Genomic DNA, 14,052 nt, shown 5'->3' with positions numbered 1-14,052 from the left:
GTGCCTAGAGCATTTTCTGGGAGCCCAAATCAGATTTTTTTTTATTTTATTTTTTAAGTAATGGAGCAGAAGGAAAGGAAAAAAAAAAATTGAATGCCTATTGAGGGTCAATAGACGTCTATCGGAGGGCAATAGACGTTTTGAATTGATATAATCTCTTTGTTTTTTTCTTTAATCAAAGTTTTATTTGTCTAATTTTAGAAAGATTAGTTCCCATTCCGGTGACCAAAAGTTCTATTGGGGGGCAATAGAGGTTTTCAGAAAATTCCTGTGGGTAGCGGTCGGTGACCGGACTCCTGCGAAAGTTGGCCGAAATCCAAAGAAAATTGGCCAGATTCCGGCGACGGTGACTGGCTCTGGTGAAGTCTCCTTCTCTCTCTCTCTCTCTCTCTCTCTCTCTCTCTCTCTCTCTCTCTCTCTCTCTCTCTCTCTCTCTCTCTCTCTCTCTCTCAGTAACAAAGGGGTGAGGGTAAAATGGTATTAAAAAAATAAAAAACTTTAATGGGATATTAGGGAAGATCTCCTTAGAGTGTTTTAGGTAAGAGGGAATTAAAAAAACTTAATGGGGTAAGTGGGAAAAAAATCCTAGAAATGGGGTAAATGGACAAAAACCCTAGAATAAATATTGATGATTGCAAAGCCCAGCGTCACTGTCCATTGCTGATGTATGGAGTCCAAGAGCCCAGAGCCCAAACTGGATTGTACTTCTTGAACTAAAACTAAGAAACTAAGAAATAACGCAAACTGAACTGTATACTTGTCAAACTAAGGAAAGAAGCAACTAGAAAAATCACGCATTCTTTTCAGATGTACAAATATTAATGAATAATTAAGGCAGATATTTAACATATTGTTAGATTTTGGGATTACCTATTCTAACTTCCACAAAGAGGATTGGTGCATCAAATGTTTTAACCACCGGAACCTTAGCACTCAGTGCAGGTTTTCATTCTGCAGCTCTACATGGTTATTCTATTATGTTACATGAGCTGATATCAACATGAAAAACAAAGGCATACAGGAAGAAGTAGCAGCAGCAAATCTTGACTGCTGCTCTAGCAAATCTTGTGTAGTTGATACAGCCGTATTGCAAGACCTTTTGTATTTATCTTTCATACATTGCTCTACTATTGTATTTACCTTTCAAACTTAGCTATAGGTAATTTACTTCTATATATATATCCTCCAGTTTGCAGAAGAATACACTGGCAATTACACCACAGATCTCTATAATTGACATGGTATCAGAGCAGTTTTGCTAATTAGACCTATACCCATTTCTAGAAATCTAGATTACCCATACCCATATTCCGCTGCCAGAAATACCAACAGAAGAACTCTGTTCTTCATCTTACTCAGTACACAGAATATATAGCCATACCAGTACCAGTACCGAGTGCCTAGAAGAACTCTGTTCTTCATCTTATGTAAATATATTAGACTATCCCTATTCAACACATGACTTTCCCAAATCCACAAGGAAATCAGATAATGCAAAACACTAGGAGAGTATCTCTCCTACATGCTCGGAGCCTTGAAGAAAATGGAAGAAATCTGCAAGATTGGATCGTCAAGAGAAAATCAAGGAAAATCACTATCACTGATCTTGAATTAATGGTAGGATTCACTTCATATCATTGTGCATAAATTAAATTGATTTTTCTATTGAATAAATGGATCTAATATGCTTATCCTCTTTAAAAGGTTTTCGGCATGCATATCAAGTAGAGATCTGATTTACACAAGGATAGGAAGAATTGAATTCAGTTTTAAAAACCTTACTTACATATCTTATTTGGTGGGACAAAAAGATTTTTGATTGAGGGGGAGTCTTCCTCCACTATAAAAGGTTTTGAAACTGAAGTTTAGTGTGTGAGTTTTTGATGCATAAAATTGTTCTCGTTTGAACTACCTTTTTGTTCAAATCAGTTTCCGGGCAGCTTGTTAATTTTGATAAAAGTTCTGTCGCTTTCAGTAAGAATGTTTCAGATGATAGGAGGGAGGAAGTAGCTAATTTTTTGGGGGTGCAGATGGTTGAGGTCCATGAAAAATATCTTGGGCTCCCCACTTATGTGGGTCGGAAGAAGACGGCTACGTTTCAGTATATCAAGGATAAATTGGCGAAGAAGTTATCAGTTTGGCAAGGGAAGATGCTAAGTGGGGCTGGAAAGGATATTCTAATTCGTGTGGTGGCTTCAGCGCTACCAACATATGCGATGAGTGGATTCCAGTTGACAAAGAATTTTTGTGATGATTTGGAACAGATGTGTGCACGTTTTTGGTGGGGGAGTACCCTAGATAAGCGGAAAATTCACTGGAAGACCTGGACTGCATTGTGCAATCCTAAGGAGGAAGGTGGATTAGGGTTTCGTAGTTTGACAGAATTTAATAGGGCCATGCTAACGAAACGGGCATGGCGAATACTTACCAACCCCTCCTCTTTAATTGCCAGGTTATATAAGGCGAAGTATTATCCTGAGACATCGTTTTGGGAGGCTATTGCACATGTTTCCCCCTCCTATTCCTGGCGGAGTATTTTTTCTACTCGTGAGTTGCTGCAGGAATGTTGTTGCTGGCAGGTTGGTGACGGAAAAGACATTCGAATTTTTACTGATAATTGGTTGCTGGGGTCACCTACTGGGCGACCTACACCTTCAGCGTTAGCTCAAAACGCAGTCAGTAAGGTTAGTGACTTACTTTCGAACACAGGAGTTTGGGATGTACCTCGTCTTCAGAGCCTGTTCCCGCCTCAGGAAGTGGAGTTGATTACTTCCATACCTCTGAGTAGACAAGTGGTTGCGGATAGGCTGGTCTGGAAGCTGACAAAGGATGGGCGGTATTCCATGAAATCTGCGTACAGGTTCTCTTTCTCTTCTTCTGCTACCCATAATCCTATGCTCTCTTCTTTGGGAAGTGTCTTCTGGAAGAAATTATGGAAGGTTAATGTTCCAAATAAGGCGAAAATTCATATGTGGAGAGTTTGTTTGGATATATTGCCTTCACTTGCCAAACTTGAATCAAGAAGGGTACAACTGGATTCGACCTTGTGTGCATTGTGTGAGGTGGAGCAAGAGTCTACGCTACATTTGTGTAGAGAGTGTAGCTTTACTCGATCGGTGCTTCAGTCTAGTGCTATTTTGAAACAGGTGTGTTATGGACCTCAAGTTCGGAATAGTAGTTTGTATCTCTGGTTGACCTCGTGTGCTCAAGAATTGTCTGTGCTTGACTTTGGAACTCTGATATTTCTTCTATATGGTGTTTGGAAGGAGCGCAATGAGAGAATCTGGAGTCAGAAAAAGGGAACGAGCTGTGCTGTGATCTTAAGTTCTATATCCCGATTGCAAGAATTTAGGTTCCATAATTTGAAAGAAACAAATAGCGTGAGTCGACGGTATAAGGTAGTGCGCTGGTCTGCTCCCCCATTGGGTGTACTGAAAATTAATGTGGACGGATCGTTCAATCATGTTACTCGTCAGGGTGGCACCGATTTTGTTATACGTAATGAGACTGGAGCAATGTTAGCAGGAGGAGCTTGTCCTGTGTATGGTTTGCTTTCTCCAGAACATGGGGAACTGTTGGCTTGCAAGAAGGCTGTGGAGTTTACGATAGACCATTCTTTCCTACCTGTTATTCTGGAGACGGATGCACTGAATGTTCAGCGTCAATTGATGGATGCTACTGCTCCTAATACTTCGGTGTTAGGCAGATTGTATGATGACTTAGTTTCACAGTTGGAAGCCTCATCGGTGTTGAGGGTGGCTTATATTGGGAGAAAGGGTAACTCTGTTGCTCATCAACTAGCAACTCATGCTTGCTCTCTATCCCAAGATTGTTTTTATTTTTCTGTTCCTTCGTTCCTCTCAGCTGCAGTTGCAGCTGAAGTTTGTAATTTGTAATTGATTCATGTTTAATAAAGGGCTGACATCTTCCTCTCAAAAATATATAGCTAGCCAATATCTTTTTTACATTTTCGGTTGGGTATAACATTATTTATAAGACTATATGCCTAGTTTAGTTAACTTGTGGAAAGCACCCGATCTTACTTTCGAATACGTCTATGTAAAAACATACAACTAATATAGAACATTGTAAACTTTGTAAGATCTTAAAACTTTATATTTTGGGAAAATGTACTGAAGTAGGCTATATATATAGCCAAATCTTTTTACATTTTTTTGGTTGGATATAACATAATTTATAAGACTATATGCTTACTTCAGTTGACTTGCGAAAAACACCCGGTCTTACCTTCCCCACACACACACATATGACCGAAAATGTAAAAAAAGATATAGCTAATATAGAACATTGTAACTTTGTAAGATCTTAAAACTTTGTATTTTGGGAAAATGTACTGAAGTAGTCTATATAGCTAATATTTTTTTACATTTTCGGTTAATCACTTCGATGGCTACCCGGTTTTAGATACTGTCTAACGAACATTCGCCAATAGATCGAGAGTTATAGTTTCCGTGTTTTTAGACATACAACTATATATACTTAGTCGCTTTCGGCTTGGTGATAGCCGAAAGTGACAATTGGCAAAAACTATTCCTCACATTCTCAGTCAACCTTGTCGGCGGGGCACTAGTAATTTGCAGAAGAAAGACTTTTGGCTTACTTACCGCGTGCATTACTTTTCCGACACTATTGCTCACGGATTTGAGATTACTATTGTCTGTGTCAGCCACCAGAGTTATTTCTTCCCTCCTCATGATCGTGGGAGAGTTGCCTTTCATGCACACTAAGGGCAGCTGTGGGACATAAGTGGGATCCTGACAGCCATCAGCTTCTATATTTTCTGCTTTGCGGGCCTCCTGGTCGTACTTTCAATATTTATGTCTATGAGAGCAACTCCAACAGTTTCCCCATATTTTGATTTTTCTCTATTTTAGGGAAAAATGAACATCTTTTGCTCCAAACAGATTTCCTATAACTATCCCAATTTGAGGGATAGTGAGGAACTGAGGAAAGAGAAAACAAAATTCCCTAAATTTACAGCAATCTCTACAATTTTAAGGAAGAATTATGAAGATTTTAGAGATTGCTACAAAATAGAGAATCTATTGGAGTTTGAGAAGAAAAATTGTTTAAAGTTTTGACTTTTGCTTCCCTATAATACAAAATTATAGGGAAATTGTTGGAGTTACTCTGAGACGTCAACATGAGTTCAATAAGGTAATCTCGCTAGGCATTTGAACTCTAATTAATTTTTAATTAACCTTATGCATGTCTTTCATTAAATCACCACACATGCACACAGCTTTTAATACTGTCGGTAAGAGTATGGTATATTAACATTTATCATAAATGTCCTATTTCTTGTAATATCGACCACTTTGAGGACTCATGTTATCACTTCAACAACTCATGTGATAACTAAGAAAAAGTCCTCATTATAGTAAATAAGGTTCTCATAAGAGTCAAGTAGGTTCTCGTTTGAGTAATTAAATTCGAAAAATGATAATTGTATGTATGATATATGTTAACGACTGTAGTGCATTGCTTTAAGCATATATACTCACACTCTTAGCAAAATGGGATGGCAAATCATTTTATTGAATTTTAGTTTCGTTCTTCCTCAATTTTCTTTGCATCATAAACCAAAATTAAACAGGATTGGTTGCACATGGAGAGGAGGGAAAAGTTTAAATGTCGTCTATATAGACTATATTTACTCACTGCCCCAGATGGTTCTCAAAGTCTCAAACTCTTTCTTGTATAGAAGCCGAATCAATCCCCCACCCTACATAGTTTCAAACATTTGACCCTTTTTTACTGCCTCAGTTACCAGATGGCATGGACTGCTTCTGTATACGTACGTTATGCGTTTGAATGGTGCTGAAATGACAAATGCAAGTCTTATTAAATTTAGCAGCCAAGAAATATTCCATAAGATCAAGGCAATATATTGTCAAGTAACCACTGAGAGAAGAATTTCACGTACTCCTCGGCACAGTTCATGTCCTTCTGAAACTCTGCAAATGCTGATTCAGACTCCACATCCAGAATTCTATCAAATGCCTTGAAGTGTGCGACTTCTCAGCACATAATGTATACACGCTACCAAGAGCACATGCTTAACATTCCAGTTGGAGTTAGCCAGAAACTGTCAAAAACGCTAGACGGGCAAATAAAATTAATTAATGTTGCATGCAGTCAATCTTCCCATCCTAGCTTTTAGGAGATGAAGCTTTGAATCTTTCCTCATCCCGCTTAACACATTCTCCTCAGCAGCACTATTTTCTTGTAGTTCAACTTCTCCACAGCGACACATTTCTGGTGGTGATAATTTGGCAGCTTCATCAACTTATGCTTCTGAAGGAGTAGGGTTCTTGATCAGCTAGCTTCTCCAACTTTCCACCTTCACTAATCAATGTTGTGCCTTGAAACATCTCACCAACACCCCCAAAACCACTGGTGGTGGTGATTGCAGTGTGCAAACAAAGGAAGCCCCTCGTTTTGAAGAATGTGTGAGTTCCATATTCCAGGGCATCTCTGAATCTCTGATGCTAGCAACTGCAGCAATGGTGTTACTTCTGGGACACAAATGAACAAAGTTCCTCTCCCTCAAAAACGCAGGGGTTAGCCTGGTCTTGGGCACTGCATATATTCTTACCCCCGTCAACGTTGACTTCACCTACATGGACCGCCCTCTCAACTCTAAGCCTTCTGCTTGGCCCGAGCCGGTGACAGCTTAAGTACACCATCCACGTGTACATGCACACAAGTATCAGTTGGAACAATCTTCCCAAGGTCAGCCTCGTGTGCTTCCACAATCACCTGCAAGTTTCCTGTGCATGACCCATCATTCAGTTCCGAAATACAACCGCACCCTTGTCTGCCTTCCTGCCAGTCTTCACCCTGCCACATCCACCAAACTGGACCTGCTGCCTGCTGGCAACCTCCCGTCAAGTAGCAAAATGATGTATCGGATGGGAGCTCTATCAGAAAGTTCTGCTTTAAGGGAGTCAGAGTCGTCGTTTAAGTTGTAACATGCAGCTACAAAGTTTGTCAGACAATCTTTACTTTGTAGGGTTTTAATCATCATTTTCTACTAGCAAGTCAGTATGGTGCTGATCATATAGTTGCCACAGATGAGCCCTAAGACTAACCTACAATGGAAACTGGAAAGGACTGTGGGATTCGTCATCTAATCAATCTATTTTAGCAGGCCTAGATGATTCTAAAGTAAGCCAAGAAAGAACCAAGAACTGTAAATATCTTCCTTCTATTTGAGCTAATCTATTTGGATCTATAAATTAATACATCTCTAGCAAGTGCTATACAAATGATGCAAATTCCTCTGCAGATGGTTTGGTAGAGTGTCAAATTGCCCCAACATGAAACTTTTCCCAGATTTTCAGTTTTCTTCTTCTATAGTTGTTTTGGTCTGAACTTATTCTACACACTATAATTTACGCATGCTGGACTGAACTACTAAATCATCAATCCAAAAAATTGTACTCAATCATGGATTCGAAAAACTGTACTAAATCAACCCAAATGTATTTCCAAATCCAGGAGTTCATGTATTAAATCAACTAGACTAATCCAATTTCCGTGACCCTTAGGCCTCTTTAGAAGAACAATATAAACCTCAAGTAAACCAAATTCTGATCAACTGCATTAAGATTACATCAAATGTATCAGAGAGACCAAATACATCAAATTATGAGTAACATCTGCTGGTCGATACAAGCAGTAAATCCAAATTCATTTCATAGTTATGTCATACAAATCCCCCAAATTACAAAGAGCAGAACAAAACATTCTGCAGTTGCTTCCCATCTAACCCCAACTAGAACGGATCTGATAATCAACCAATCCAATCCCCAAATCCCTAATTGCACAAGATAACCCTTGTTATAGCAAGAACAAAACAAGAAACAGCAAAGAAAAACAGAGTCACAAAGTCCCTAGCAGACCATTTCTTCACCACTTTGGCCTCAACCCTCATACTCTTGGCCCTCCTGAGCGCATCCACCTCCTTCAACAGATCAAACTCCAGCCCCTTCTTTTTCAACTCCTCGATACACTTCCCGAGAAGCTTCCGGTCCTCCTTCTCCCTCTCCATCAGCTTCTCCAGGTGCCCCTCCGTGTCGGTCTTGTACCGTATCGCCCAAATGATCCCCAGAGAGAAACAGAGAGAACAGAGAGAGGGGATCCAAGATCGGCGGCAAGCAAGCACGTGTCGATCAGTGGAGGAGGAGTTGAAGAGGAGGATGAGGGAAATGGAGTGGAAGAGGAAGAAGAAGATGAAGAGGGTTGTGATTTCTTTGCGGACGGAGTCGATTTGGGTTTCCTTGAGGGAGAGACGGTTGAGGATTAGCTCCTCTTCTTTGAGCCATTGCTTGAGGAGGAGCTTGTGGCTTGGTGTGGAGGCGATTTGGTGAAGTGGGTGAGCGATTTTCGGCTCCATGATTGCTTGGTTTGCGGTCTCGTCGGCCATGGATTTTTGTAGTGAGAGAGAAGAGAGAAGATAGACAGACAGAGACAGAGAGATTGGGGGTGAAAGGGTATTGGAAACGGTCGCGAGTTTTTAAATATGCTAACGGTCGAATCTGGAGGAATTTAAAAGGATGTATTTCCAAGAATATCCTTGTAGTATGGACGTATTCACGAGATCTCCCCAGGCGCCTGTAACGGCTAGGAGCCTCTCTCTCTCTCTTTTTTTTTTTTTTTTTTTTCAAAAAGGAGCTATCTGCATGTGATATTGTGATGTGACAAAAAAGTGCATTGAAGAATCTTTCGTATTTCGTTACATGAGAATCATATCTGGGGGCCTTTTCGGTTTTTTCCTTCTTTTTTTTTAATGGAGAAAATGATATATGATAATTCATTAATATTAAAAAAAGGTTGTCAAAAATTGACTTCGGAATTTCAATGCTCCAAATAAAGAGTTTTATTTGGTTTGAGACACCAAAGCTCCAAATGGATTTTGCCAAATCCTCCTGATTCTATCATCATTGGACCTTTACCTATTGTTTGCCTCATTTGTAGAAGTTTCAATGGTCTTTTTTTTTTCTTCTTTTTTTTCAAAGAGTCATCTCACTGTATCTTAGATATTCTTCTATCCCTCAGTGGTTTAACTTAGGTTTACCATGTTATTAAGGATTTAAGAATAAATAAAAAGTTTCAACCATTTAATTAGTATGTCTCATGGAATAGAACTTTTATGTCAATTGAGATAGACTATTTTTTTTAGTTTTTTTTCTTTGTTTTGTCATTTCTAATTACAAAAGAGTGACTAATGCTATTACACCAAATGATATTAAGATGTCTATTTGGCTCATAAAAACATAATTAAGCAAAGATTGACATAGTTCATGGTGGGATAAGATTTAGATCCCTCCTACTATGATGTACTCTTTTTTCTTTTTAATAAATTACCCTCACTTTGTCGGGGTTTAAGCCCCGGCCCCAAAAAAAAAAAAAAAAACAAACAAAACAAAACACCCAAGAAAAGATTCAAAAGAAGCCTTATCTCCATCTCAAACAACCTCCATTAATAACATTTCACGTTTAATTACATTTCTTGAGCACTATCTCCATTTCAAACAACCTCAATTAATAACATTTCAACCGTTTAATTACATTCTTTGAGCACTATCCCTTCTATTTATACTAGGAAACTAAGCACAATTCACCTGTAGAATCACAGAGATCGACACTGGCTTCTTCATTCACAATTGTTCTTCTTGTTCTGCTGCATTCCCCTTTTTTGATGTCATTGCAGATGAGCAACTAATCCAAATAGAGTGTCACAAGGCCGAAGTACCAACAACCTGCATCGGGTGCCTCATCTCCGATCCACGCAGCGAGAAGGCTGACAAAGTTGGGATATGAGCCATCATCATCCTAAGTTGTGTAAGCAATAATGCCAAGACTTTGGCCACTAACATGACAGAAATTGCTCTCGACGCCAAAGATAATAATGTGACAGCAATTTTGAAAAAGGGGAAAAAATGTAGCAAAGGGTTTTACTCCACCATGAAAGAGTTGGCTTCGGCAACCCTGAAGTTGAAGAGTGGTAAGTATGATGGTGCTGAACGGTCTGTCAGTCGAGCTCTAATGTATGAGGTGTATAGTCGTCTAGAGATTGAGCTTGACCGAGGGAAAGTAAGTCCTAAGAACATGATTTATGAAATGATGATAAATGAAGATCTATCTGAGGCTGCTAGTAGATTAATTGAAGGACTCTAGCTAAACCATGTTAGAATTATTAGGTTTTTGCTCTGCTCATCACCGGTTGATAATAGATTTGAAGCTTGTTTGGTATATGCAGATGGCCGGGTAAGGAATAGTAGATTGTATTTCTGTTGGTCATTATTGTGTGATTAGAGTTAGGTTGCGCATATCCATCAACATGTTCGAGGAGCCTGTTCATGTACTTTTGGTCACCAATTTGCTCAAAAGAGAGGCGTGGCTCGCATGAGTTACCTAATCACTGTGAGTAGGTTAATGGATAGCTTAGTTACACTTCACAGCCTTGCCTATAAATATCTCTTAAGTTGGCATATCCACCATATCAGTCCTCAGTTAGCTTAGTTTCCTCACGACCTTGTTTCTCAGTCTCAACGTACTCAACTTAACCAAGCCACCAACCCAAGAAAACACAAGCAATTTCATAAGTCTCCACTCCAGCAAAAACCCACCAAATTAGACACTAAAGAAACCAAGTTGGGCAATCTATACCACTCTTTCCTTCACAAAACAAAATGGTTCACCAAAAGTTGGGAAAGCAAAAGAATTTGACGGCTTAATTTTTAGGTTGAGAGAAAAAGATCGTGATGGAAAACGTCGACTTCAAGTCAAAAGTGAGGCGATAGCCGAAAGCGAAAATTGGCACAAACTATTCTCCGCATGTGCCATCAACCTTGGCGGTGAGGCACCAGTAATTGGCGGAAGAAAGACTTTTGTCTTACTTACCGCATGCATTACTTTTCCGATACTGCTACTCACAAATTTGAGCTTGTTGTGGATATATATGTCTATCAGGCATTGATATGAGTTTAGTAAGGTAATCTCTCTAGGCACTTACTGATATATGCATGCATATTGTTCATAAAAAAATAAAATATAAATTTTATCGTTGCTAATCAGCTTAATTACTTGTTATTTTCACGGATAGACATTATTGCGATACCGTACGCACTCTCAAGAGGAGGGTGGGTCTTACTTCTTCTTTGCATTGTCATCGCGATGATGACATGCTACTTAAAGCATGCACGTGACCCATCAATAACAACTTATCTCGATATTGTCGAACGAGCATTCAACAATAGATCGTAGATTATAGCTTCCGTGTTTTTAAACAAAGAACTATACTTAGTTGCTCTCGGCTTGGTAATAGCTGAAAGTGACAATTGGCATAATTTATTAACCATGTTCGCCATTAACCTTGGACGTGGGGCAATAATAATTGGCGGAAGAAAGACTTTCATCTTGATTACCGCTTGTATTACTTTTCCGACGATGCTGCTCACAGATTTGAGCGTATTGTCGTATGTGTCAGCCAAGGGAGTTCTTTCTTCGCTCCTTATCGTGGGCTCGCTCTTATCTGTTAGAGTATCGAGAGTTGGCTTTCACGCACAAGGTGTTTGGACCTAAAATAAGCATTTTGGCCTGACAAGGCGTGTCTTGGAGAAATTGAGCCAATGTCAGTGGCTCAAGCTATATATTGTCGACAAGTTCAAAATATATATTTAGAGGCTAAATAAAGCCTACTATGGAAGCATGGAAACATGAAAAGTCAACTTTAGCACATTTTCCTACTTCGGCTAGGAGAAACCGAGCTAAACAGAAGGAGCGGACGCCTGACCAAATGAACTTGAAATGAGCTGAAACTCTGCAGATCCATTCTAGACAGCCCAAGGATCATTTCTTATGAAGAGTGCCAGAGTTAGTTTTGAGTGGAAGGCCTTCAAACAATCAGTCCAATTTTCTACAGAAGCAAAATTGGAAAACTGGACCTGTAAGAGGTCTAGCAGCATTTCCAGCCCAACCGCATGGAATAAAGCTCTGAAAATTTGTCAGGATGATCTACACTCATAGTGGAACATTTTTTTTGAAGAAGTCGAAGGCTCATTCTGAAGGCTTGTTGGAGAAATAATTGAAGGAATAAAGGGGCAGAAACTGACCTAAAACCAGCTCAATATTCACATGTTCATGTTTCCTACCCACATGAAGAAAGCTAGATGCTTTTCTTCTTTTCCTTGGATATATTTTTCAAGACAATCTCTTTAATAGATCATCATCACTTCCATGTTTCTACACCTTCATGCTTTGCTTTCATTTCATCATTTCTCTATCTTTTCCATATTTTACAAATCACTTTCATACTCCACTTTCATTATTTTTCTTCCACTCATCATTTCACTCTTCTTTTTCTTCCCTATATAAACACCTTCTCCTCTCATTCTAAAACACACATTCACATTCAACAACAACATCTCTAAGATGATCTAAGTTCTCTCTAGAGCAAACCTCTCTAAGAGCAACTCCTCTCCCTCTCTTTCTCTTTCTCTTAGCGGTGATCACACTCCTAGTCCTAGTCTTCTCAGAAGCCGACTTTCAGTGCCACCAAACCCTCTGTCAACGTGCTTCGGTCCTAGTCTCCTCGGGAGCCGACGGTAGTGCCGCGACCACAACGGTTACAGAACCAGCCAAGCAAGGGTAACGCCCTAGCAACCCAGCCAAGCTAAAGTCACGCTTTAGCAAGATCTCAACATTTCCCGGTGATGTCGCTCTGCTCGATCTACAATATTGAGTATCGATTGTGTTAACAAGAAGAAACTTCAGCAAAGTCCTCACCACGAGGCACAAAGAATCCCACGACGAGGTTGGTGCTCTCCTCGTCTACAATCGCTTGAAAAGAAGTCAGGTCAAGGGACATCCCCGACGACCGCACCCGAACGGTGCTGGCACGCCCGCGCAAGAAAAGAGACTGTTGACCAGCTGCAGCAAAATTGGAGCCAAACACAAGGAGGTCATGAGTTTCTACAATGCCTTGCACTGATCAATTATATCATCTATCGTGGTCCTATATTTATCATTACTATCATCATGATGAGCCTTCAAAAGTAATTCAAGAAAATCACCCCTAAAGTTGTGTTGCTCCAGCTGAGTCACTACATTGTTTCTCTTTTCTTTACAATTTCTAGTATCGTGTCGCGTATTTCCTTCTCAAGCTTCTCTGCTTCAATTTCATCACTGTTGAAGAATGTTGACTTTTAGTGTGCCTTGTCAAATTAGGTTTACTTTCTATTGTTGTAATAGGAGAGAAGGTTCTAGATTCCCAATTCAAATTAGAATAGGAATCATTGTACTTCAAGAAATTGTACTTTGTAATCCTATATATAGAGCTCCTATTATCAATGATAGACACACTAATTCTCTCTTACATCTTATTTTCTTAAACAAGTTATCAGCACGAGCCATAACCTTGAAATCAAAAACCCAAAAACCGGAAAAATCCTTCGCCATTAGCCTTGTACCGCTTGCAATCTGCTACCCCTAGGCCGGGCTAGCCTCTCCTGCCCCCGCAGCCCAGCTCGCACCTGTGCCTTGCTCGCTAGCCTCACCCGCGCTACCCTCACTAGCGTCTGCCTACGTTGCCCTCGCTTGCATCAGCGTGCCCCCGCGCCGACCCGCTAGCCTTGCTAGCATCTGCCCAGCGTGCCCCCGCGTTACCCGGTTAGCCTTGCCCTGCCCAGTGAGCCTCGCCTCGCCACGCTTAGCCTTGCTCCACTAGCCTCGTTTTGACAAGCATCTTCACGCCTGCACCAACATGCGCGTGATTCAAAGTTTCAAGCATCGATCAAACAAGTATGTTTCCTGGAGAGCTAGAATGCCTCGTGGAAAGGCTACCACGCACACTACACTTTGGCATAGGCAATTATTCCTTCAGATGATGCCTACTCGATTTTCAGTGACTACGATGGCTGGGGCATCAAAATTGATTCATGGTCAAGAACCAGTTCAATTTCTGTTGCCAAATGGCACAATTTTTAATGTCACCGAAGCTCTATATGCTCCTAGGGCTGGAAG

The 14,052-nt window shown here is 40.2% G+C and overlaps 1 protein-coding gene and 2 pseudogenes across 1 annotated transcript; 1 reads left to right on the top strand and 2 right to left on the bottom strand.

The window, feature by feature from the left end:
• Window positions 1-5,705: 5,705 nt before the first annotated feature.
• LOC133731085 (asparagine--tRNA ligase, cytoplasmic 3-like) lies at window positions 5,706-7,051 on the bottom strand (annotated as a pseudogene).
• Window positions 7,052-7,655: 604 nt separating this feature from the next.
• Window positions 7,656-8,530, bottom strand: LOC133733937 (uncharacterized). The gene has a single exon (XM_062161593.1). The coding sequence runs from the start codon at window positions 8,450-8,452 to the stop codon at window positions 7,844-7,846; it is 609 nt and encodes a 202-aa protein (XP_062017577.1). The 5' UTR covers window positions 8,453-8,530; the 3' UTR covers window positions 7,656-7,843.
• Window positions 8,531-9,360: 830 nt separating this feature from the next.
• Window positions 9,361-10,311, top strand: LOC133731084 (uncharacterized; annotated as a pseudogene).
• Window positions 10,312-14,052: the final 3,741 nt, after the last annotated feature.

The sequence above is a fragment of the Rosa rugosa genome, chromosome 2 (genome assembly GCF_958449725.1).
Source record: "Rosa rugosa chromosome 2, drRosRugo1.1, whole genome shotgun sequence".
Classification (NCBI taxonomy): Eukaryota; Viridiplantae; Streptophyta; class Magnoliopsida; order Rosales; family Rosaceae; genus Rosa; species Rosa rugosa.
This window is presented reverse-complemented; position numbering and strand designations above follow the sequence as displayed.